The sequence below is a fragment of the Danio rerio genome, chromosome 2, assembly GCF_049306965.1.
Source record: "Danio rerio strain Tuebingen ecotype United States chromosome 2, GRCz12tu, whole genome shotgun sequence".
Classification (NCBI taxonomy): Eukaryota; Metazoa; Chordata; class Actinopteri; order Cypriniformes; family Danionidae; genus Danio; species Danio rerio.
In genome coordinates this window covers 46,888,971-46,915,202 of record NC_133177.1, presented here as the reverse complement: position 1 = coordinate 46,915,202, position 26,232 = coordinate 46,888,971, and the positions used below count along the sequence as shown (strand labels likewise).

General features: G+C 36.9%; 3 protein-coding genes across 20 annotated transcripts in view; 2 read left to right on the top strand and 1 right to left on the bottom strand.

Moving 5' to 3' along the window:
- arhgap12a (Rho GTPase activating protein 12a) overlaps nt 1-8,862 on the bottom strand; it is a 48,135-nt gene extending 39,273 nt beyond the window's left edge. For 11 of the 16 annotated variants that reach the window (XM_021480748.3, XM_005171385.6, XM_005171386.6 and 8 more), the window contains exons 1-2: nt 8,729-8,860; nt 6,691-7,390 (exon numbers count right to left, since the gene is read on the bottom strand). In XM_021480748.3, coding sequence (XP_021336423.1) covers nt 6,691-7,323 — 633 coding nt within the window. In that variant the 5' untranslated portion in view covers nt 7,324-7,390; nt 8,729-8,860. Of the gene's footprint in view, nt 1-6,690; nt 7,391-8,634 lie in introns of all 16 variants that reach the window. The other 5 variants (XM_021480754.3, XM_073919304.1, XM_073919314.1 and 2 more) reach the window with 2 other exon arrangements.
- A 2,487-nt stretch (nt 8,863-11,349) lies between these two features.
- On the top strand, nt 11,350-15,512 carry ftr16 (finTRIM family, member 16). Of its 2 annotated transcripts, none has more exons than XR_012388233.1 (6): nt 11,350-13,554; nt 13,793-13,888; nt 14,099-14,332; nt 14,448-14,528; nt 14,779-14,838; nt 14,960-14,980. XR_012388233.1 is itself a non-coding variant. In NM_001430853.1 (6 exons), the coding sequence occupies exons 1-6, from the start codon at nt 12,964-12,966 to the stop codon at nt 15,493-15,495; spliced, it is 1,677 nt and encodes a 558-aa protein (NP_001417782.1). In that variant the 5' UTR covers nt 12,908-12,963; the 3' UTR covers nt 15,496-15,512. The 2 variants fall into 2 exon arrangements, 1 of the variants encoding a protein (NP_001417782.1); NM_001430853.1 differs by having other exon boundaries at nt 12,908-13,554; nt 14,448-14,607; nt 14,960-15,512.
- A 3,099-nt stretch (nt 15,513-18,611) lies between these two features.
- kif5ba (kinesin family member 5B, a) overlaps nt 18,612-26,232 on the top strand; it is a 35,499-nt gene continuing 27,878 nt past the window's right edge. For both annotated transcript variants that reach the window (XM_686820.10, XM_005171408.5), the window contains exon 1: nt 18,612-18,902. In XM_686820.10, coding sequence (XP_691912.6) covers nt 18,777-18,902 — 126 coding nt within the window. In that variant the 5' untranslated portion in view covers nt 18,612-18,776. The remainder of the gene's footprint in view (nt 18,903-26,232) is intronic.

Here is a 26,232-nt window from a genome sequence, read left to right as displayed (position 1 = left end):
GCTTCGAGCTAAGGAGGGGTTTGGGAACAAATAAAAATCGCTGAACAATCCATATGGGAGTCGCTGGGATAATTCGGTAAAATCAAACGCATATTATAAGATCATGAAAGTGTTTTTTGACCTTGCATGCATATTAGCATGTTGTTGGAGACCCCTAAAACCAAAATATGACCTTTTTTAATGCAAAATAGGGACTCTTTAAGACTTGCTAGCACATACTGGATACTTTTAAGTCATACTTTTCCATGAAAGGCTAAATAAGTCAAGGATATAAGCACTAGGGGTGTCAAAATTAATCGTTTCTTTGGTGCACCACGATGCAGACGTGGACATCGTGGACACGTGCTGTATCGGTTCAGTAATAATCATAACCGATTATTATGTACTGACGTCATTTATCTCATATGCGCTCTGTCGCGAGGGTGGCGATCGAGAGTATTTACAACGCTCCAACGACTTAAAACTCATAATACTGTGCACAATATGACTGGGTGTGTGTTTGCTGGATCAGTGCTTCACTGACACACAGCAGAAGCCACTATTTCACTGCGATGGAGAGAATGAAAGTACTTTATCACTCTCTCTCTCTCTCTCTCACACACAGACACAGACACACACAGACAGACCGTGGCCCATTTGACCTGCTGGCGTGACTTTTCTTCTCTTCTCGGCTGTTTTACAGCGATAGTTCTGAATACAGACACGAGCGCATGCCTACAGTTTTCTCCACCGTGTCTATCATGGATCAGCTTTATCCCCGCCGCTGCCGCCTGCTGCTTATCAGTGTCATCATCTGTGAAGAGCGCAGCGCGCAAGAGCCAATCGCAACCATTTTTGTTAAGGGTGTGACCAATCAAAGGGGTGTAAGAGAACTAGACCAGATGAGAAAGGGTCAGAAAGCGAGCGGAATATTTATATTAGTTTATATTAAATGCTATTAATGCTTGTGTTGTTTAAAGGTAAAGTTTATAAATCTGACTGTTTGTATTAAATGACAAAATTGTATTACAAATAGTATATAAATATATTCATATATTTTAATACAAGAATTGCTGCTGTGAAGAAAATAGAAAACTGTGTATAAAAAGCACCGTCAATCCACCGTGATGCATTGAGATATCGAATTGAACCGAATCGATGGCATGATAATCGTAACCAAACCGAACCGTGAGACCAGTATAGGTTTCACAGCTCTAATAAGCACAGCATAAAAATTCTCAAAATATTAGATAATTCCTTATCAATACTGCAGATCTGAGACTGAGATTGCAGCATTATACAATACCACTTCCCAGATCTCAAACTCAAAATCTGTTCAATCCGAGTCATGAGAAGATGTCAGCACACACAAGATCGACTCTTTGCAGACACACAAGGTTAAACCTTGAGCTCACAGAAGCTTTCAAAAAGAGAATAGGTGTTAGCATTAGAATGCCACCTACTTGTGTTATAATATCATTGAACAATCACATTGAGATAAACATTCACAATCAGCACACAGCGGTTAAATAAAGCTGCTGCAGCAGTGATAAACGATCCATGTTTACAGTGAAGTGTATTTACAGTAGCTATCCTGCAGTATTAGCATTATGGTATTATGTAAGTTACAGAGCAATAGAGCGGCGGAGCAGTTGAACACTGAGATTCGGTCGACAGAGCAAACAGATTAAAACAGCTTATGCGTTTCATCTGCATCAGGGCAGAGGAATCAGAAATCAGGCCGTTTTTTCCAATCACATTACAGTCGTGTTAAATTAAAAACTCACTCGTGCACCAAAGCCTGGTAATGCTGTGTGTAGTAGCCCGCTTGTGTATATGAGAAGTGTATATATGCTTTCTTAAACTCTGTGTAATGTAGCGTGTGTAGTTCTCAGGCCAGCTGTCCACTGAACGGTTATGTAGCAGAGCTTATGTAATACAGCAATGCACATCACACACACCCTGGTCACATCTGAGTGTCACAGAGATTCAAGACAATACACAAGACAATTTCAGCACATCATGTCCCGGCACTGTTTTCTTTTTTTTGAAAGCATCTGTTCTAGCAACTCGAGTGAACATTTGAGTTGCACATGCAAGCTTAAATGCATCTGCGTGCGTAGGTGGAGAAGAGTGCATCACTGTTGTTATGCCAATAACGAAGACGGCAAGCACATGACCTTCTCATATTATCTGCTCTGTTGTTTGCACAGGCATAGAACGTCCCATGCAAGATCTACTGCATGTACTATTTAAGAGTTCATTATAAAGATATGCTGTTGATTGCAGATAATTAAATAAATGGTTCAATCAAAGCTGACAATTAAAGAACTATAGACATTTCTCCAAGCAAACATGATTATTATTTATTTTAAAGACTTCTTATTATTCAACCGTGGCCCTTACTGACTCTTACTGCATATACAAAAATACCCTAAATCATTTTTCATATAGTCTATAAACAGTTTATAAACATTAGCCATATAGTTTTTATCTAGAAAGGCGTGAAGGTAAATAAACGATCACAAGTTTGTCACTTTTGGGTGAACTTTCCCTTTAAATGCATGTATGAGGCAGCAAAGAGAAACACAAGACAGCAGCCTACAAAAAGCAGCAACTTTGCATTTGTGTGTGTACTTGTAAAAAGAGACAGAGTGCAAATGTATGTTGGGTAGGTGTGTGTGTGGCTCCCTCTATGTATGCATGCGTCTGCCTTACCGGTTCCTCTGGGTACATGGTGTCTCTGCAGTGCTGCTCAGTGCAGAATATCCTATAACGGGAGACTCGGCAGCCACTCTGAACTGGGATGGATGCAGGATGCTAGAGCGGAGCGCTAATACACACACAAGCACAACACTCTCCTCACCCCCTCCCATTCAACACAGCCACGTTATGCTGGACATCCCAACTCAAACTGTCTATTGCTCTCCTTCTGTTCTCAGAAAGATTAAGTAAATCTTCATGAACGTAAAGACAATCCTTCTGTTCACACGCACAGATGATAATAAACAAACTACAGGCTGAGATTTTCATCTCTTCCATCCATCAAAATCTTTCCTCAATGGAGATTGTGATGTGGACACGGTATATACTGTACCCTTCATGCTTCAGCAGGTGACCTTTGTTCCCCTCACTTTAAAAGACACATTTTGTTCAAACAGAACACGCCTTGCTCAGTTGCAAAGAGTCTTTATCTATGGCATAATGAAATGATGATGTCAAGATGAGATTCTTCTGAAGCAACCCAATACTACAGTTCAAAATTTGGGGATTAAAAAAAAATGTTTTTTTAAATACTTTTGGCTCACAAAGGCTCTATTTGATTACTGACTAAAACATTAATGCTTCCAGAGTTGGGTGTAACACATATCACAGTAACAAGTTACTGTATTGTAACTACATTTTTGGGAAACGCAGTAATGTAAGAATTACATTTTAAATTTGTGTAATTTGATTACAGTTACTAAAGTCAATGTAACGGAGTTACTTTCGTTACAAACATTGTTTTAAGAAAAAAAAAAAAAAGGCTGTTAAATAACATTTTTGGCTGCAACATCAGAATTAGCTTTTAAACTGCTGGAGACCACGAGCTGAAATAGCTGCTGTCGAGAGTGGTTGCTTCTTCAAGTGGAAATACAGACACTACTTTGATTTCATTTCACTCAGCCTAAACAGTCTAAACTGGATTTTTGTGCAGGATCGGGAGGTAAAGGTATCTTCTAAATGTGAAAAGAAGAGTAGCTGTTCATGGGGCTATTCACATATTGCGTCTTTTCCATGTGCAAGTTTGTTATTTCCAATGGAGGTTTTGGGAGCGCATTCAATCATTTGTTTTGGCTTAGTGCCTTTATTAATCTGGGGTCGCCACAGTTGAATGAAGCGTCAACTTATCCAGCATATGTTTTACACAGCGGCCATTACAGCCGCAACCCATCATGAACACAGGGAGAACATGCAAACTCTATACAGAACTGCCAACTGACCCAGCTGAGGCTCAAACCAGCGACCTTCTTGCTGTGAGGCGAACGTGCTACCCACTGCGGCACCGCATCACCTTGGGAGCGCTTATTCCAAGCATTTTCCAGGCACACCAGTTGAAAACCGCAAGTCATGCAACAAAAACAGACCGATCAGCTTCATACTTTATATGTAATATACACAGCTGGGTAGATTAATTACCTCAGACAAACACAGAACACCCAAACACTGCAGTGCTTTTTCATACTATGAATGTAAATGGTTACAGGTATCCAGTTTTCTTCATGTTTTCTTTTATGTTCATAAAAAAAACAGGTTTAAAACAAGTGAATGATGAGAGAATTTTAAGTTTTGGAAATCTCTCTTTAAGTATTTTGAATATGTAAAGCTGTTGTGATCAACCCATTGTAATGTTTTTCAGTGAATATTAAATTACTGAAAGAGCTGCAGTTTATTTTGTATTTTAGTAGGTATATTTTATATGTTTTAAAACTTCAAAGTAAAGCAATTAGTAATGTAAACAGATTACAATTTTCCAGCAGTAGTCAGTAATTAGTAATCTATTACTTTTTAAAAGTAACTTAACCAACACTGATTATTTCAATTCAAATAAAAAGCTGTTGCTGTGATTCAGCTGAAAACATTCATATGAAGGCTAAAGAGAAGACAAAGCTGCATTTTCAGTAGCCATTTATTATCAATCAAAACTAAAAAATTTGTGGAACTGATTAAGAATTTTTAGAAAAAGTAAAAATATGTTTTTAAAATTCTTTCATTTACAAATTAAGATCCCTCTTGATCAGTTTAATGGAATCTTGCCATATAGAATTATTCCTTTTAAATGGTATTGTTTGTGTGTGTGTGTGTGTGTGTGTGTGTGTGTGTGTGTGTGTGTGTGTGTGTGTGTAAGAAAAAATTCAAAATACAGCAATCACACCACCCTACACATACCATGATGACACAACCACAAATATTTGCTGTTTTGCAGAAATGCTGATGACACAGCAGGAGAAAGAAACAGAAAAACAGTGGGAGGACATGACAAAAATAAAAGCTTCAGAGAGAGAGGAAAGAGAGAAACCTGACCTCACAAAACCACTGACAAGAAAAACTGACAACTATGCCTAAAACTAAAGTAAAATACATGCTTAAGTAACTGTGCATTAAACAGAGATTAATTTTCTTAATTAACTCAACACAATCTGTTCAAAAAATTTGACATTGTAATTTTTTTTTCTGCGATAAATATATTGCGATATGAATTCAATTTCAACAGATCATTCATTTAGATCAGGGGTGCCCAAACTTTTTCTTATGAAGGGCCAAAAACCAAACTTGATCGGTTGAACTTAAACGTTGCCATTGTAACTTCCTAATTTAGTAAGAGTTATAAATATTAAGAAAAAAAGTTATTTAATCATAAATTCGATAATAAAATGTGTCCTGTTTTTAGTGACATGCCACACATATATGTCAACATCTTTAAAAAAAAGTGTTTTAAGGTTTCATGACCCTTCAAAAAATCTGATTAATTCACAACATTTAACGTCAGTTTTGCTTATTTTGTAGCTCAGCAATTAAACAAACAAACCAACGGTTATGTTAGAAATTATGATTTCTGTTTGAGGTATTCGCCCTAACCTTCCCCATTATTTTTCCCATGTGATTGGGTGGCAGGCTAAATCAAAGGTTACCATGGGATAACTTTTGCCCCCGGGCCCTAGTTTGGGCATCTCTAATTAAAATTGGGGTAAATTTGTAAGGGTGGGGATCATCGACAAAAAATTATTTTAAAAAATTGCAAGCAAAAATAATTGCTGTAGAGCAACAGAAAAAAAGCTTTATGGTTCACTTTAGAGTCAAACAGTAGTGAGGTACAGAAATTGAACAATTGAATATAAAGCAACACTGTATAGTCTTCAGTGTATTAAATCAAAAAAATTGTTCTACATTAAAGTTACAGATAGGCATGGGACGATGACCTTTTTTAAGGTATACTGCTGTTTAAAAAAAGTCAAGGTTTTAAAACCGCCAAAATTTTCTGCAATACCATTCCTAAGGTATGTGTAAGATTTTTTTATTTACATTTTTTTTGTTTTTTTAGGACAAAAGCATCTCCAGCAGAAGATACCCAAAGATGCCGTTTTAAAAAACTGTATTTTTTAAACAAATGAAGACATCTTAAGTCAATTATTAATTTCAATTATTTAGCCTGACATGTTTACCGCTCCAAAATATCATAAATCTTTCAAAAAAATAAAACATATTGTATTTAAAAGGGAAAAAAGCTTTTGTTTTTTAACCCCCATTTAAAAAAATATATATTAGAGCACAATACCATGATATCATAAACCGTGATATTTTTATCCAAGGTTATCATACCGTCAGAAACTAGGCCCATGCCTAGTTACAATGTACTTTTTTGTGCCCAAATGCTTTAAATCTTCTTGAAATGCCTTTAAAGTTTCACTCTGTCATGGTTAGACTTTGCAAAGACTCCACAAATCTCATGTATTCTCAACTATTGTGCTGATCAATAACATTTAAACCCAACTCAACATTGCGTATCCTGCAATGTGACTATTGTGGACACAAACTTTGCGTATTTCAGCATATCGTTGCTGAAACAAATATATTTTGCAGCCCTAGTTCATTCCAACATTGGTAAAAAGGGATTAAGATATCTAAATTGTTTTCATGGTTCTAATGTTAATGTATACAAAAGATTCCTACCTGTAGGTTATCAGTGGAACCACTGCTGAGTTCATCCCCGGATTCAGAGTCAATCCGGTTTTTATCCGAATCACCTCCTTCTTCAGCAAGCTCTTCTTGAACTGCGGCTTTTTCACCTCGATCCTTCCTCTCCGAATCTTTGTCTTTATCCCTCTCTCCATCCAGTTTGCTACCAGGAGACTCCGCTCTGAAGCAAGGAAGCGAGCCAGGGAAAGTGTTCATTTGTGCGGGAGGTAAATGTCTAGTTGGGCTAACCGGACTGCCTCGGTCATCCCTGGGCGGCAGTAAAGCAGTGCTTGAGGGAGACGGACACGGGCTCTTTTTGTTGTCATTTGGCCGCTGGATCTCCAGTGCAGAGGGTCGGTTGGGTGCAGGCCCCCCTCTGCCTGCTATATTCAGGGGTTTAGGAGGGGGCATGAGTGCCCGTCGCACCTCTCGTACATACTGCGCTGGAACATAAAATGGCTTACTGGCATCGTCCTTGCGAACCTGCCACCAGTCATCATTGGTCTTCTTCACAAGCAGGTAACTTTCACCATGTTTAATGGTGATCAAACGGTCTTTAGACTTGTAATCGTAATCGTACTCCACCTCTATGTACGTCTGACCCGGAGCAATCGAGCGGTCCGCCATTGCTGTCAGAGGTCAGAAACTAGGGGAGAGGAGCATGATGGGGTGCGGTGGGTTAATATGGAATCAGCTGAAAGAGAAAAGAAAATAAGAACATCTCATCAGAAATAACCGTGATAGAGAAGTCTGTATCAGTGTGTGATGTGCTGCAGTGTTATGTGTGCTGAATGACAAATAAAGGTGCAACCGAGCATATGTCATTCAGTGTCCTCCTGGTATTATAAAACTGAAATGTAAAAGAAAAAAATACAGTGCTCAGCATAAAAGAGTATCAATTTCTGAGTGAATACAGGCAATAATATTTGGTGCATTTAAATAGTTTTATTTTATTTAGGGATTGTTTATAGATTGATATTTTTCTGGTCCCTTAACTCTGTGGTCAGTTGTTCTGGAAAATATAAGCAGCTGTTTCAATATAATGTTAACATATGCTTTCTCTATGAAATTATGTTTTGAGTTTTACTGCAAATGTCACATCCATAACGCTGGAATTGCTCATTTACATCTTTGAGCCATTTATGTAGATTAACCACGTTTAACTCACAAGACATTTTGTAGCATTTAACATGCATATATTTGTCATGAGAAAGCGAGAACAGGAGTGAAAGAAAGGAATGAATGTGTTTCAACACAAAGCAAATAAGTTGACTAAATAAATAACCTACAATAAGTTTATTAAGACGATGTAGGAGCACAGCATGTGACATGAGGTTTCTGTGTGTGGGTGAAACTTCTATCTCTCACACAATCAGTCACAAACATACTGTCCTACTGTCAACATCACCACAATTTAAAGTGCTGTCAAACTGATTTTAACCGAGATTTAAGGGGGAAACCAAACAAGCTAAACCAAGCAAGAGTTTACAACTGGCAATTAATATTTCGCACAAATCGTGACATGAAACGAGTCATTTCCTTGTACTTTTCTCACGTGAACGACATGTCGATATATAGCATAATGTTATAATACACAGCATAACATACACACAACCCGACTAACAACGACATATCGACGGCAACCAATTCTAACAGAGGATACAAAATAAAAAATAAATGGAAAAAACAACACAATAAAAACAGAATGACGCTAACATTAAGGAGGAGATCTTTAATCTGAGGTGAAATTCCTTCCCTCAGGTAAGTGTTACACTATAAAACTCACCTGGGCAACACGCTAATCTACTGATATTAAACTCTATCTTAATTCACTCACGAAATAAAGAGTTAAAGACTACATGTAAACTCGTTTAATAAAATGTAACAGTTAACATTAACATTAAAAAGCCGAGGAAACAGGTTCGCTCTCATTCCTACCTGCTAACCTGCTAACGCGTTCAAAAATCCGTCAAACCCGATGAAACACCTATAATTGGATCTTATTTAACAGGTTACCGACAGATGAACGTACCTGAGCTGCTTTTCCGGGTGTGTGGCAGGCTACAGCGACATAAACTTGCTGATTTAAAGGCTCGTCGGTCTTGGTGGGCAGTTAAGCGTCGAAGTTCCTTGTTCCTGAGCCGCGGCGCGAGCGAACTTCTCCGGCACGCGCACTCCTGCCGCTCCCGACGGGCCTCTGCCTGTGTCAACTTCAGGTGGACTCTGGAGGGATTTAAGACAGCACTTTATCGCCACCGTGAGGCGTAAAAATCACACTATCATCATTAAAGGGATAGTTCATCCAAAACTGAACATTCTGTCATAATTTACTCACCCTTCACTTGACTAACCTGTTTGAGTTGTTTTTTTTCCTGGTAAACCTAAAAGAAGATATTCTGAAGAATGTTGGAAACCGGTAACCATTATTACCATATTAAGATGTATAAGAGATCCATATTAATAGTATAATGGAAGTCAATTGTTACAGGTTTCCAGCTTTGTTTTAATGTGTTATTATAGGTTCAGCATTAAAAATAATAATCTTAAAGTTTTTAAATCACTTGAGGCTGAGTTAAGAGTAAGTACAATTATAGCTATAGGGACTTTTTTTATGAGCTGGCTTTTTGTAGCCAAGGCAAGGTATACGCCAAAAAAATCCTTGATTATTACACTAAAATGAGAATAGAGTTCCTAGTTACATCAACCTAAACATTTTTGATTTGCAACTTTTCATTTTTCATCGGCTTTAGTAAATTCTGTACAAATTCTGTTCTTTGTTCCACAATGTCATACATTAAGAACTTTTCCACTTCTGAGCCCAAAATCAGAGAGGAGTTTCTACAGTGTAAGTTTACACACATTTCAAATTACTGCATGCATTTTACAACATTTACTGTCCCCTTGCAATATTTAAAGACAATTTGATACAATAAATGAGCTGATGTAAAGGGGCTTTGAGTTTTGACATTATTTTAAAATTAATTTTCATTCATCATTTTCTTTTCGGCTTAGTCCCTTTATTAATCTGGGGTAGCCACAGTGGAATGAACCGCCCATTTATCCAGCATATGTTTTACGCAGCGGATATCCTTCTAGCTGCAACCTATTACTGGGGAACGATAAAATCAATAACTTGTAAATCAAACAATACAGTGGTGTTAAAATATTAAGTAAAATAACCAACGAAACTAAGATAGCCTAAAGTCAAATTCACTAAGTAAAAAATAAAATATCTAAGGCCAGAGACTGAGTAATCAACTCGTATGGAGAAGAATGGCCCTTGCAGTAAACAGTCATCAGCATTTATAATTGATCAAAACTTTCCATAATGCTGTCCTAAAACTATTAAACAACATCAATTCTTGTTTTAGGACAATTTAGAAAACCTTTTTTGATCCACTTTAAATTTTGACTACTGTAGTCAGAAGTCAAAGAACAAGAAGCGCGTTTCTATAACTAATTTAGGCTAAAGCACTCACATTCTTGAGTCTGCAACAGATGTTGTGTCTGGTAAGTTAAAAACCAGACCAATCCATTGTTTCACCCTTATCACCTCAGAACATTTCCTATACCTAGGGGAAATCCAAGACTTCAAGATACAATAGGCACTATTCTTTAATCTATAAACTTTCTAGCAGACATAGCAGAAAAAAGCAACTTGTGAAAGATTTTTTGAAACTTTTGAATTACTTATAATAAACAGATATTCTAAATATCAATCTGCTGAAAACATCATAAATGTGCATACTTTCCAGAAAAAAAGTGATGATGCATGAATATTTGCTTATATATACTTTTCCTAAGTCATATGAACCACATAGACCGCTTACTAAAATGATATTGAATGAACCTGAGTTCTCAAGTGGCTTTCCTCAGTCATATAGTTTCTGTTTTAACATCAGTACGCCCACACGGAATTTGCGCACACAGCAATCCACAGATCTTTAGCCCATTGAGTGGGTTTATTTACTGTATATATGTTTATATATATATATTTATTCAGTTTTTATATTAATTTCAATACCGTTTTAATACTTTATTAGTCAATGGTGGTGTGGTGGCACAGTGGGTAGCGCTGTCGCCTCACAGCAAGAAGGTCACTGGTTCGAGCCTCGGCTGGGTCAGTTGGCTTTCTGTGTGGAACCTGTGTGGTGCTCCGGTTTCCCCCACAGTCCAAAGACATGTGCTATAGGTGAATTGGGAATTGGGTAGTGATGGGTTGCAGCCGGAAGGGCATCTGTAAAACATATGCTAGATAAGTTGGCGGTTCATTCTGCTGTGGCAACCCCTGATTAAAAAAGTACTATGCCGAGAAGATTAAATGGATGAATTAACTTTATCAGAGAATTTTATTTCTTCTCTCATTTTAGTGTTTGTATGGTCTGTATGCCTTTAAGAACAGTATAAAGGAAGATCAGCAATCTATCTGGAAGCTACTGTATATTAGCTTCCAAACTTTTCTGGAATGTTAAGTTTCTTTTTCTGGACTTACCTTTTCCAGAAAATTCTTGCAAGTCTGTATTTTCACTGTTTTGGATTGTATATAAACTAGTGGACTATCACTTTAGGACCTTGATTCTTGCACTGTTTTGATATGGCAAATTGCATTCAACAGATTGATTTTCTTGTTTTCTTTGTGTTGTTTTTGAATACACTTTTCCTACTCCAGTTATTTTTGTGTCATTCTTTTAACACTTACAAACCTCACACACAACTACCCAGGTAGCAAAGAATTCTGGCCTAGATTTGGCATAAAGCTGCAGCAGGCATTTGTCCGGCACTGGCATGCAGCATGTGGGCCAAACATGGCCCAGGTTTGGCTGAGGTGGCACAGTCTTACAGGCCGCACTCAAGACTTTGGCCGGATATCAAATGTAGTATTTGGCCCAGATGTTAAAATGTATATGTGGGCCACGTAAGTTTGGCCTATGTTGACCCACATTTAAAATGCATTTAAATTATTTTTGAGTAAATAAAAAATTCTATCAATCAGGTCGCTTCAAGAAATAGCACAGCCATAAAGCGAAATGCTTTATGGGTTTATAAAAAAACAGTGCAGTCATGACACACCAACACATCTGGCCCAGTTCAGGCCCAGTTATGGGTTATTAACTTGGCTGAGACTTGGCCCAGATATGGTTCATGTTCGGCCCTTGTGTGGAAGCCAGACTTGGTCCAGTCATGTACCGTAATTCATTGCCGAAATTTTGCTATGGGGTACAATCTGACCTGTTTGAAATATAGCTAACTGTTGTTGAGGTCAAACCCCAGATAGTAGAACTTTGTTGAATTAGCGTTGAATCAACAGTCAAAAGATTGAAATGTCAGCATTAAATTTATCAGTGTTGCACCCTCAAATAATAATTTTCGATGACCGAAAGAGATTGAAACACAGATGCATTGATGAAGTTAATGTGATAATTATGTGATTAAGTGTTATTGATAATTAATGACAACCAGAATCATTGTGTGGGTCTAATGAAGGCTCCTGAGGGCTAAGTGAGGGCTGTCCATATGGGGCCAGCACTAAGTGGTCAACGTTTGTCCAGTGAGCCAAATCTCAATGTCCCTTCACTGGCAGCCAACTGTGGTCCCTAATGCTAGTCCTCAGTGGGGCCATTAAAGACCAGCACAGACTTGTTTGTAGAGTTTTTGTCATGGCCAGCATTAAAGTATTTTTCAGCAGTTGAATTCATCAAAGATCCTTAAACGCATTAAGTCTCATGAATCTCATGCAGTTTCATGATTGCTAAAAACCGATCGTCTAAGAACGTCTCACTTATAAAAGCAAATACATATTCTACAATTATTTTTATTTGCTAAATATGTCATGTTACGTAATAATGCTATGGAATTATTTACAGTAGGCTATGTATTCATGGTGTAGACCTGTTTGGCAAGCTGGAATATATGGATTATTAAACAGTATGGTCAATAGAGGGAAGCAGAGAGTTAGATGTTAACTTCAGCTTAGCTTAGCTTAGCTTTACACAACCGATCAGCCCCATAGATGGATCAACCCAAAGTAATACATTTTTAACAGAATTCAGGAAAAAAATAGAAACCACTTAAAAACATAGTTAAGATTAAGATGAAAAATTAAATCTTTGCCATTCCAGACACCTCTCTCCAGCATTTTTCCTATTTCTTCCTCTGTTAGAGACTCCCTCAATGAGTGAAAGTGAAACTCATCATCACTGCTTCCTGCTCAGTCTGGGTGTGGGGTTCAACAGTTTTGAGCTTTAGACTGTCCGTGTGTGCACCAAAATGGCAGAATCCAGCATTTCAGTGGCTCAGGATGAGTTCAGCTGTTCAGTGTGTCTAGATCTACTGAAGGATCCAGTTACTATTCCCTGTGGACACAGTTACTGTATGAGCTGTATTTCAGGCTGCTGGGATCAGGATGAGCAGAAGAGAGTCTACAGCTGCCCTCAGTGCAGACAGACCTTCACTCCAAGACCTGCTTTAGGGAAAAACACTATACTGGCTGAAGTGCTGGAGAAACTCAAGAAGACAAAACTACAAGCTGCTCGTCCTGCTCAGTGTTACTCTGAATCTGCAGATGTGGAGTGTGATGTTTGTACTGGAGACAAAAACAAAGCCATCAAGTCCTGTCTGGTGTGTCTGAACTCTTACTGCCAAAATCATCTTGAACAACACGAGAGTTTCTTCAGAGGTAAAAAACACAATCTGATGGACGCCACTGGACGACTGCAGGAGATGATCTGCCCTCAACATGACAAACTACTGGAGGTTTTCTGTCGTACTGATCAGAAGTGTATTTGTCTTCTGTGTGTTGTGGATGAACACAAAAACCATGAGACTGTATCAGTTGCAGTAGAGAGGATTGACAAACAGGTTTGTTTACTGCAAAAAAGGCTAAAAAAAAAGTAATAGGTTTGCTATTAAATTGTTTTGTGTATTAGGATTTTGAAAGGAGTTTAATAATAGGTTCTGATTAGATAAATAGTAAATAATGTCATTTCTTAACCACCTTAAAAAACATTTGTAGACATAGATGATGAGCTGAAAAATCAAGGTTTTGGATCCACAAACAATACATACATTTAACTATAAATGTAAACTTTCCTGTCAGAGACAATTGGAGCAGGCACGAAGAACACACCAGCAGAGAATCCAGAGGAATCAGAAGGAGTGTGAGGAGCTGAGAGAGGCTGTTGAGTCTCACAAGGTGAGTTTTGAGCAGAAGATCAACTGCTGGCTGCTGGAAGAGCTCTTTGAGACTCAGTTAGGACTGTCCTGTTGTCAGTCAGTGAGGAGCCCAGTGCTGGAGCACTTTGATTCCCACTGAAGCCCCTGTGGGGAACAGGCTGTGTGAGGCAGCAGTAAGAGCTGAGTGAATGACTGATTCTGCTGCTTCTCTCTCGGTGTGTCCTAACAGCGCTCTGCACAGGCAGCAGTGGAGGACACTGAGAGGATCTTTACTGAGCTCATCCGTTCCATTGAGAAAAGCCACTCTGTGGTGAATCAGCTGATCAGAGATCAGGAAAAGGCTGCAGTGAGTGGAGCTGAAGGACGACTGAAGCGACTGAAGCAGGAGATTGATGATCTGAGAAGGAGAGACGCTGAGCTGGAGCAGCTTTCACACACAGACCATCACATCCATTTCCTCCAGGTAACACAGATCTGACAAACAGCACAGTGGAAAAGCGAAGATTTTGTTTCTGTCGGATGTGTGTGTGTTGTGTGTGTGTGTATCTTTATCTGCTGTTTGTGTTGTGTCTGTGTAGAGTTTCCAGTCTCTCTCGGCTCCTACTGGATCTACAGACTCTTCCAGCATCACTGTCAGCTCTCGCCTCTCTTTTGATGATGTTAGTAAATCTGTGTCTCGTCTGAGAGAAAAAGTAGAGCATTTCTGCAGAGAGGAGATAGAAATTATATCTGGAAAGGGTAATAATACAATGAATTGTCAATTTTCTCAGACCAAAAGTCAAGCTTCATAACAGAACATATAAAATATAAACTGAATATTGAATATATTCTTGTTCTCTAGATATGTCAAACCGTATTTGCTCTCTTAATATTTATTTCAATTGTGACTGAATGTTTCTTTTGTTATAGTAAAATACACTGAATGTGTATTCACTCCTGAACCCAAGACATGGAAGGAGCTTCTACAATGTAAGTAACTAAGAAAACAACACACACACGGACAGAAAAACACAACAGAACAGAAGAGAAGAATAAAATTACATTTTTAAAAGTCGAAGCAGAAACTGTTTATGTGTTTTATCTTTTTCAGATTCCCGTCGGTTTACTCTGGATGCAAATACCATGCATACATGCCTCAGTTTGTCTGAGGATAACAGAATGATTACTGAAACTGACTCAGATCAACAGTATCCTGATCATCCAGACAGATTCGATAGTTTGCTTCAGGTGTTGTGTAGAGAGAGTGTGAGTGGACGCTGTTACTGGGAGGTTGAGTGGAGCGGAAGAGGAGTGGGTATATCAGTCTCATATAAGAGCATCAGCAGGAAGGGACGGGGTGATGAATGTGCGTTTGGATATAATGATCAGTCTTGGTGTTTGTATTGCTTTCCCTCTAGTTACTGCAAATATTCATTCTGTCACAATTACACCGAGACTGAACTGCCAGTGGTTTCCACCTCGTCTAGAATAGGAGTGTATGTGGATCACAGTGCAGGAACTCTGTCCTTCTACAGCGGCTCTGACACAATGAGCCTCATTCACAGAGTCCAAACCACATTCGCTCAGCCACTCTACCCTGGGTTTAGAGTTTATGGGTCAGTGGAATTATGTGATACTAGAAAATAAATTATATATATATATATATATATATATATATATATATATATATATATATATATATATATATATATATATATATATATATATATATATATATATAAAACAATACACTCACCAGCCACTTTATTAGGTACACCTATCCAGCAGCTTGTTAACGCAAATTTCCAATCAGCCAATCACATGGCAGCAACTCAATGTGTTTAAGCATGTAGACATGGTCAAGACGATCTGTTCAAACCCAGCATCAGAATGGGGAACTTCTTATGGTTGTTGTTGGCAGACAGGCTGGTCTGAGTATTTCAGAAACTGCTGATCTGAACAGAGAATGGTGCAAAAAAGAAAATATCCAGTGAGTGCAACTTTGTGGATGCAAATGCCTTGTTAATGAGGAAGTTATTCAGGAATCGTTAATTGTTTCAGAGGAAAATAGCCAGACTAGTTTGAGCTGATAGAAAGGCAACAATAACTCAACTAACCAGTCGTTACAACCGAGGTATGCAGAAGAGCATCTCTGAACGCACAACAAATCCAAACTTGAGACAGATGGGCTACAGCAGCAGAAGACCACACTGGGTGCCACTCCTGTCAGCTAAGAAAAGGAAACTGAGGCTACAGTTTGCACAGGCTCACCAAGATTGGACAATAGAAGATTGGAAAAACGTTGCCTGGTCTGATGAGTATTGCTTTCTGCTGCGACATACAGATGGTAGGGTCAGTTTGGCATTTGTTTGGCGTCAACAACATGAAAGCATGAACCCATCCTGCCTTGTATCAACGGTTCAGGCTGGTGGTGGTGATGTAATGTGTGGGCGATATTTTCTTGACACACTTTGGGCCTGTCATCAATCGAGCAGCGTGTCACTGCCACAGCCTACCTGAGTATTGTAGCTGACCATGTCCATCTCTTTATGAACCATGATGCTATCATGTCGATATAGACCAGAATCTCTGAGAAATATTTACAGTACCTTGTTGATTCTATACTACAAAGGATTAAGTCAGTTCTAAAGGCAAAAGGTGTCCAACTCGGTACTAGCAAGGCGTACCTAATAAAGTGGCCGGTGAGTGTATATACAGTGAGTTATATGATCAATAAAATATATCACCAAATAAATAAAGTGTACTACTATATAAATAAGAATATTGCAGATAATAGCCATTGTGAACATGCCTAAGGCTAAACCTTTAGAAAATATAACACCTTTGGGAAAACATGTTTTATTGTTGTACAAGATTTAATTGTATCATCATTTATTTATTTTATATTAAGTCAAATTATTCTAGCAGTCATGACTGAAGGTGGACAGTCAGTTTTTAGTGAGCAGATGAGTTTTTCTTAATAGTAAACCACAGTGAACTTGGTATAGTCTCAGAAAATCTATTTTCCATGAATAGCCAATGTTTTGCCTCTGGAATTGATTTCCAGGAATAGGTTATTTAGCTTCTTTTGTTGAATCTGTGCCGTCTTTTATGTTAAATACTTAAATGTTAATTTAAATGATCAGAACACGGTTAACTAGTGCTGTAAACTGGTTTCTGTAAACTATACATTAGGAACTTTAGTTGAGATTGTCTTTTCTTAAGGTCAATATTACATTATATTGTCTTGATGAGATTTCTCTCTCTCTCTCTCTCTCTCCCTCTCTCTCTCTCTCTCTCTCTCTCTCTCTCTCTATATATATATACACAAATTGTAAAAAATGAGTATTTATGTTTACATTACATTTCATAATGCACAAATAGGTCAATGATAATGGTGTAAATAAAAATTATTAAACCAAAGGCCATCATGTCATTTATTTATTTTCAATATAAACTATAGTGATTTAGTCAGACAGCAACGTCAATCTCAACTTTGTAGTTAAAGATATTGCTGTTTAATTGGTTTACAAATGAACAATTAGTGAATAGATGCAGTGATACACAGTAAAACAACGTTTACTTGTAAAAGCAGAAAGTTTAGCTTTCAAAGATCATAATGTATTACCACAACTGGCAATGAGTAATATTTCTCATGCACATTAGGATATACATTTTATCTATTTGCTAAAGAATTTACTAGTATATATTTAAACAGTTTACTTTCAACATCCAAAAATGTTTAATGAAAAACAATGCTTATATGCTTGGATTTATTTTAAGAAAACAAAAACTACAAAGAAAAATATACATAGATATAAGCACTGTTTTTCATGTGAACTCTTTTTTTTCTTTATTTTTTTTTATACAAGAATAAAAATATAAGGCAAGGCATGTTTATTTTATAGCATATTTCATACACAGTGGCAATTCACAGTGCTTTACATAATCAGGAATATAAAAATGGAAGTATAAGAAAATAAAAACAAATAATAAAAATGATTAAAACAGATTAAGATGTGTTAAAACAGGTTATACATAAAAGAAAAAACAAAACAAAAGACACAATAGTGCGGTCTGTCGGACGTAGCACATTGCTCATTCAGTAAAGGCACAGCTAAACAAATGTGTTTTCAGTCTTGAATTGAACGTGTCTAATGTTGGAGCACATCTGATCATTTCTGGAAGCTGATTCCAGCAGCGAGGGGCGTAGTAGCTAAAGACCTGAGGACAGGTGTGATGTGCTCTGATTTTCTCTTTCTGGTCAGAATCTTGGCTGCAGCCCGCAGCTAGCATTCTGGATGAGCTGCAACAGTCTGACTGTCTTTTTGGGAAGGTCGGTGAGGAGGCTATTACAGTAATCCATCCTACTGCTGATAAAAGCATGAACAAGTTTCTCTTAGTCTTCACTGGAAACAAAGCATCTACTTCTTGCAATGTTTTTGAGATGATAGTATGCTGATTTACTAACTGCTTTGACATGACAATTGAAACTATACAACCACAATCAGGAGATCAATATAAGATAGATACAAAAAAGGGAAAAACAAGCTACATTAGCTACAGAAAGTTTAAAAAATTAACAAAACAAAGAAAGGGGTAAATAAATTAGAATTGTATAAAAGTGTATGAAAATAAATAAATAAATAAATAAGAGCATTACAAGAAAGCTATATAACTCAAATCAACGGCTGTGAACTGTTTTTTTTTTTTTGCTCTTGATGACGGCGCGTGATGTGACGTCACCGGACCGGAGGCCGGGTGATCCTCCAACGCGTCTCTTTCTGTGCAGTCACACGGGCCGGGAATCGACAGCACAGGCCGGGATTTTGGAGTGAGGCGGTGTCCCCACCCCTCCGTCCGTGTCTGTATCCGTCTATGTGCGTGTGTTCTGGCCGGTGCTCTCGTGATTCGGTAACCGGGGGAAGATGGCGGACCCGGCGGAGTGCACCATTAAAGTCATGTGCCGTTTCAGGCCGTTGAACAGCTCGGAGGTGACAAGGGGAGACAAATACATCCCCAACTTTCAGGGACAGGATAGCGTCGTGATCGGGGTGAGTTTTATTTTGGGACAGGGTTATTTTTTATGCTTTATTTTTCCAGTTGGTCCGCGCGAACGGCTAATGCTAATGACCGCAGCCCAGTAGAACCGGTATTTGTAGTGACCTCAATATTTGACACCGACACCAGACCCTGCCTCCGGTCCAGTGACACCCGAAACAGACCGTTTTATTCGGGTATAATTGTTAATTTCGTAAAATTTTATGTTGTTTCCTCATGAGCTTCATGCTAACTTTGCTAGCCCGATCTGCACGATCAACGCGGAAACAGTGAGGTATACACTCCCAGAAAAACACAAACTTGCTCACTTATTGTAACTCCTTCATTTAAGGATATGGATTGTTTACAAACCAAAGGCTTATATTATTAGTCTGAGCCTCTAATTGCAAGGCTCGTTGTGGATATATGACGAATGAGCAGGAAACTGTTTATTTTTCTGGTTGCTCGTAAATACTAAGGGAAATAGATCTGTTCTGTCGAAAACCTTTTCCGATTTCTCTCAAGTTCTGTTGCCTAAATATATATAAGGGCAGTTAAATTATATAGCATGTTTCATAAAAATCTATTTATTCTTTATGTGTGGGTGTGAAAATTCGTGACTTAACGTTATAACTGAACATGTTATTTGCAAACGTGTTTAACAAATGTTTCTATTACGACTGTGCTAAAACCAAAATAAATTAATTTGTTATTTGAGGAATATATTTACTTAGTAGATGAAAACTTAGTACATAATAACCCTTTTAATTCATCTTCTTTAAAAAATAACAAAATCACACACCCTGTTTGCTGGCTGGCCTCAGTGTTCTGTGGTTCCCAGTTTGTATACCACTTGTTTATAAAACAAAAGCATTGAATGGACTTGCGTATGTGTCCAAATGATAGATAAGTTAAAGGCTAAATAAAGTCTCATCTAAAAGACAAGATGTACTCGCAATGAAGTTCTTATTCTTCAATTAGAGGTAAAAATAACTTCAAAATACATACTTTGAGTTAACATATGGAACTATAGATATCTACTACTGTAGATTTTCAGTTGACTAACAAAAAAACCTAACAAACAATAAAAGTCATGCAACTTAAATGGCAGCTGTGGGAAAAGTTTAGTTATAGGGAGCATCTGATAATTGTTCTGCAGTTCAGGACTCACCCATGTCATATTTATTTATATGAAACGTTATACAGTCGATTGCTTTAAAGCAAGCAGATTTGAACATAAAAAACAATGTAACTTTCATCATTTTTATAGAAATGTATAATAAATAATCAGTAAGAGATTCTGATCTTGCTGGTATAATCTGTATGTGCACTGTGAGAAACCTGATTCTCAAAGTCGCACTAGGATATAGGTGTAGTAATGGGTGGGGAATTGATTAGTCATTGTTGCTATGCTTTGATTATCTTTAAAGCCAGTTCAAACATCAGCCCATAAACTCAGATGTGTGTTTTTTTATGGCTGACTAAACTATTACATGATGAATGGCGTTGAAAGCAAACATGCCGTGTGGCAACCTGCCCTAATCTTACAGGTGACCACCATCCCTTTATGTGCAAATAATGATTTCAGTGAGCAGTTTTTCTTGTATGTCCTGTTCAATTTCGCAAAATCTTTTATGATTTTCTGGGTCAAGAATTCCTGTCTGGTTACAGCGTTCCTGAAAGACCGGCTTTGAAACGGATATGTTTGTTTTTGTTCAGTACTTGCTCTCTTAATAGTCCTCCTCTGAGTATGAAGATAATGTGAGAGAATGCCCAGGAGTTGAAGACCGCTTCAGGCTTGTCCACAATAATTTAACTGAAACAGAGTGTGTGTGTGTGTGTGTGTTAGGGTTGGAGGAAGGTGAGATAATGCTGTGGAAATAGAGTGTGCTCCACCCTGTGCAGCCCCTGGGACTAGGGAGAAAATGAGACGAGAAAATAGTTAGTTAGCTAAGAAAGTGCCTCGATTAGAACTCTGGGGAATTTTCCTCTTCTAGAGGAGACGGGCCTCAGTTCTGTATCAGCATTGTATTTAGCCAAAATATATGAGATTAAATTTAAGCCATGGTGTGAGAGAATCTCAATCATCTAGAAATAAATAAATATATTAGGGCTGCACAATATATAATTTCAACATCGATATCGCAATGTGATCATTCGCAATTGTAAGATTGCAGCATATGCAATGTTGAGTTTGTATTATTGATCATTTGCATGCGTTTTTTTAATCCCTGTACTTATAAAATGACTTTAAAAGAATCGAGGTATAAGAAATTGCACCATTTGTGAACTACTATTAATTGTATTGAATTATTTTTATTTTCATCATTCAGTTACTGTACTTGAATGCTTTTAGACTCGGGACATGATTTCTTTTTTTTTATATTTATTTATTGAGTTTTTTGCATTTATAATTTAAAGCATTACATTACCCCTACCACAACCACAGCATTGAAAGAAAAGAAAAACATAAAAATAAAATATATAATTCCAGAGTTTCTGAGCTAACAGTGAGAACTGAGAAAACAGAGTGTACCATATTTGTTCAGTCTATATGTTATCATTTAACTTGAGAGGCTTGGCAACATCTAAAAGAAGGAATATACAAAAGAGGTGCATCTTAATACAATAAAAATAAATGAATAAAACTTCCAGATATGATAAACTCTATTTTAATTATATTTTTTTCTTGATTATATTTCTACATTGTTATGCATGAAAATCTCCACAACACATGCAAATACAAAAATGCACTGCAAATAGAACAGACTACAAGGAAAATGTGTCAAGAGACCCCAAAAAGTTTATAGATTGTTTATCTAGATTATATATAGATATAGATATTATATATTATATATAGATTGTTGAGATGCAAAATAGTAAACATTAATTCATCAATCTCTGACCAAACACAAGCATGAATATACTCACAACTCATGCAAATACAGAAAAGCACTGTAAATAGCTCAGACAACAACAAAAATGTGTTGGGGGACCCCAAAAAGTTTATTTGTTGTTTAAGGTTGTTTATTAGATTTTATAGACATGTACTCTCACTGCAGAATCGTCCCAGTCAATCTAACGTTATCAATTCTTTTCAAAAAGAGATATTAAGTGATCTGGTGAACATGCATTCATATTGCAAAATGAAAAAATATTGCAATGTTAGATTTTTCCAATGTCATGCAGCTGTAATATATAAGTAATACAGCTTTACTTTTTTTCTTTGTTAAATTTTGTTCAGTTTAATTTATTTTTTCTGAATAAAAAATAATGATCATCATGTATTTTTACATTTTTACTACAGCTGTGCGATATTAGAAAAATTTTACATTGCGCTTTTTTTTATAATTTATTAATTTTTATTTTATTTATTTATAAAAAAATATTCAGCAATATGTATTGCAAAATTAATTTCACTAGATTGGTTGCAAAACTATTTGCAAAAATAGTTTGTTACGATTCTGTAGGGGAGTGCATATGCATAAAATATAAGAAACAATCTATAGGCATAGATAAAATCTATTTAAAGAAGATACAAATTAAATAAGCAGTATTTTATTATTGTTCGAGAAGTTGAACTGTATTCATCTATACAGTAATTGAATAATCAAATGTTGAATAATACTGTTTGTTTTATAAACAATTAAAATAAGCATATATTTTTTAATTTGTCAAAGTTAAAAACAGTACAGTTTCCTAAACCTAGATTATGTTGAAATCCTCACGCAGTCACAGCCCTCAAAAAAAAACACCCGCGAAATGATAAATTACACTCCGCTCTCAACATCCCATATATTCGCGATGTGACTATTTTGAACAATCACACTACGATATCGATGCTGAAACGATATATTGAACAGCCCTTTTTTTTCCTTTATTTACTAAAAACACTTTTTTTTTGTAATTATTTTTTCGGGGTTTCACTTTTATTTTTGATAGGACAGTAGAGAGAATTGACAGGAAAGCATGGGGAGCAGAGAGAAGGGAAGGATCGGCACAGGATCGCACTAACCACTACACCAATGGCACCGACACTAAAAACACTTTTAAATTTCATGGAATGTGAATGTATTTACTAAAAGTTTTGTCATACTTACAAAAAAAAATTTGATGGCATTCAATAACCACAGTGCACCCTGAAATATTACTTTGTTGTCATTTTAAATCTACACACATCTTTGCCACTAAGGAAGAAACGTTTTTTAGAATGAATCATATGTTAATGTAAAACATATTTTGTAATGCAACTTGTTGGTTTTTGGTTTAATTTAATCAAAAAAAAGGGTCAGTTTTTGTCATAAAAATACCTAAGATGCTGACATGGCATTAAATAACAATATATTGTACTATGCTGAATGGGAATCTTTAAGAAGGAAGAAATATATATTGAACATGCTGTTATTGACAGTCAGTAGTGTTCCCACGCTGGCATTAGAGCCTCCTCCTTTGTCAATATGTAAAATCTGCACATTTCAGCTGCCTTGAGACTTGCTGCTAAAGCAAAAGTGGCTTAACGACTGTAAACCGGTGGCCAGCTTGTCAAAGCTGTTAAACATTATATTTTCTCTCTCATTGCCTCGAGACTTTGGACTGCTGAAGACAGTCATTTAAGTAATTCGCCTTGATGTTTTAGGGAGTTAGTTTTTTTATCATATGGTGCAATTTTGATTGATAATAACGCAATTTCATTTGTTGCTTGTTTCGAGTTCATTTAGTTAATGAAGTGATGAGCATTTTAAAATATGAATAACAAGTATGTCATTAACAGATGATTAAATACTCAGGCTGCCTCTTGTCACAGTAATGATATGCAATTCAAGGTCTGATAAGCAACAGTAGTGATAGTTACAACATTTGCAGACTAATGATTTTTGACATTGCACAGATATCATTAAATAAGGCTGTAGTCAAAGATTAAACTAAGAAAAAGGTGAGAGAATTAATGTAAATTGTTGCCTCCTTGTCTGACTGCACGGTGTGATGAATGGCGTGGTGCTCATTAATCTTCTCCTTAATATCAGTCATCTGATATGGGTGTGTGGGTCAAAGACAAAAGCCGTTTTCAAGAATCGAAAACAAAAGGCTGATACACAAAAATATAATGATTTACACAAGATACTCGATAAAATGTAATTGAGTATTTCAGTAGTTTATCTGCCAAAAAGCACTTTCAAGCAGGTTTAGAACAAGAATATTGCAGTGACTTATAGAAAACTGTTTAAGGGTCGTTGTGCAGCCAATGACTACTCAGTTATTTTACTGTCATTTTAAACTTTGCCTCTGTTCCCTAAACCACAAGGTTTTACCCATTTGAAAGTGAGAAATGTTTAATCATGTAATGAAATTTAGCATGACCATGTATTGTTTTTTTTTGTCTTGGGTGCAAGTATTTTTAGAGTTTTTTTTTTTTTTTTTACATTAAATGATGCTTTACTTAATCCTAAACATTATTTCACCCATAATTTGGGGTCTTTGAAACATTATACTCGTACATTAATTGCATTCAATTTCTTTTTTAAGTAAAATTACTCTTGTGAGTTGAATTAAATGCTGACACAGACTTAAGATATCTTCGGGTGCACATTCTTTTGCTCATAAGTATGTTGAAATTGATCAGAAGTCTCTAAAAGGTTTATGTTATAAGATCCTTTATTGTCTTCCCGTCAGCCCTGAGCCCATGGAGGAGAGCTCATAGTTTAAAGCCCAAGAGTTGGCATCGTTCTTGCTCATTTTGCACTTTAGCTGAAGCTGAATCTGCAGTCTTTGTGTTGGCAGCACAGATCTTTATCCATCAAGCCACCATCACCTCACAACTGGATGGTCTTTGTGTTTGTTAAAAGCTAATATGGAAAATTTTTCATTAAAAAAACACTCAAATCCAGAGAAAAACATTTTTGACTAGCCAATGACAGAGCTGCATGATTAATCGAAAAAAGATTGCGATCTCGATTCGACCCCCTAGACGATTTTAATCCAGCATTTCTACGATTCTGCCAATCATATTTTCAAGTTCTGGAGAGAAGCAAAGGCGACCGCACAAGTCTTCACAATCACATACTTTGTTCAGCAACATGGACACCTCCAAATGGTGTTGAAAGAGTCACATACTGTATTTATAAGGTATAATTCACCTGAAAATGTCATTTCTGTCTTCATGTAATGATGTATTCGCGGTCGCAAAATCATACATTATGTGAGCTGTTACCACAGAGAGGGTGGGCAGTAGGGATGGGAAAATTAACCGATATGTATCGATACGCGGTCATGCGCGTGCACGATGCGAGTGCATCGGTAGAGCAGCAGAGGATGAATGAAATTTTGGAAGCAAATTGAGATGCATCGGTTTTTGCGAGATGCATCGGTTTTTCCAAGATACAACTTATATTTTTAATATAGAATGTATTTTTTATTTATTAACAAGTGTTGTCAACCTGTTTTTGGCGGATAATTTAATCGACCTACATAAAGTATGACTTAGCAACGAACTTGCGGATGTGTACACTTACACTACAACTCAGTGTATCAGGTGTGCGGATGAAGCTAGTGGTGCACCCTCAGAAAGCGCGAGAAGCAAAACAAACATTTTATTCCCCACTGAGATCTAAATCTAAAGTATGGCAACATTATGGATTTAAGGATGGATGACTTGACAGGACAGATGCAATTTGCAAAATGTGCCGCGCATCTGTAAAATACACGGGCAGCAGTACGACTAATCTGAAATCTCACTTGAAGTGGCGCCACGGTGTTGTTTTGGAAGCATCTTCCAGTGTTCCTGCATCCCCGGCTTCCTGCACTGCTTCAACTGTAGCTACCAGCTCCAAAAGTGGTGAGAAAAGCACTGCAAGTTTTTTTCCATGCGCAACAGTTTTGTGCGCTCTACGCCAAAAACGGATGTTATTGCATTGTTCATCTGCAAAGATATTCAGCCTAGTGTCACGGAGAACGAAGGTTTTAAATACCTCCTCCTGTTAATTTGTATTTAATTATATTTTTATTAGCCTGTCGTTTACAGTGACGGTGATGTTTCAAAGCAACATAACACTGCTAGTTCACGACCTTAAGTTTTTAATATTCAGTGGCAAAATATCTTTGTAAAACTTGTTTTCATAGTTGAAAAGTTAAATCACAATTCTTGTTGTGCAATGCTCAACCTTTATGTTGAAAGAGTGCAAATATACATATTTTAATATATATTGCACTCATACATTCTGTTTATCTTGAAAATACTTAAATAATATGTGCTATATGTTCTAAAATGGCCCTCTACTGTAAACTGACACTCTGGCTCTGAGAGAAAAGTTTGTAAAAAAAAAGTCTTGATTTTGCTTGATTAATAAA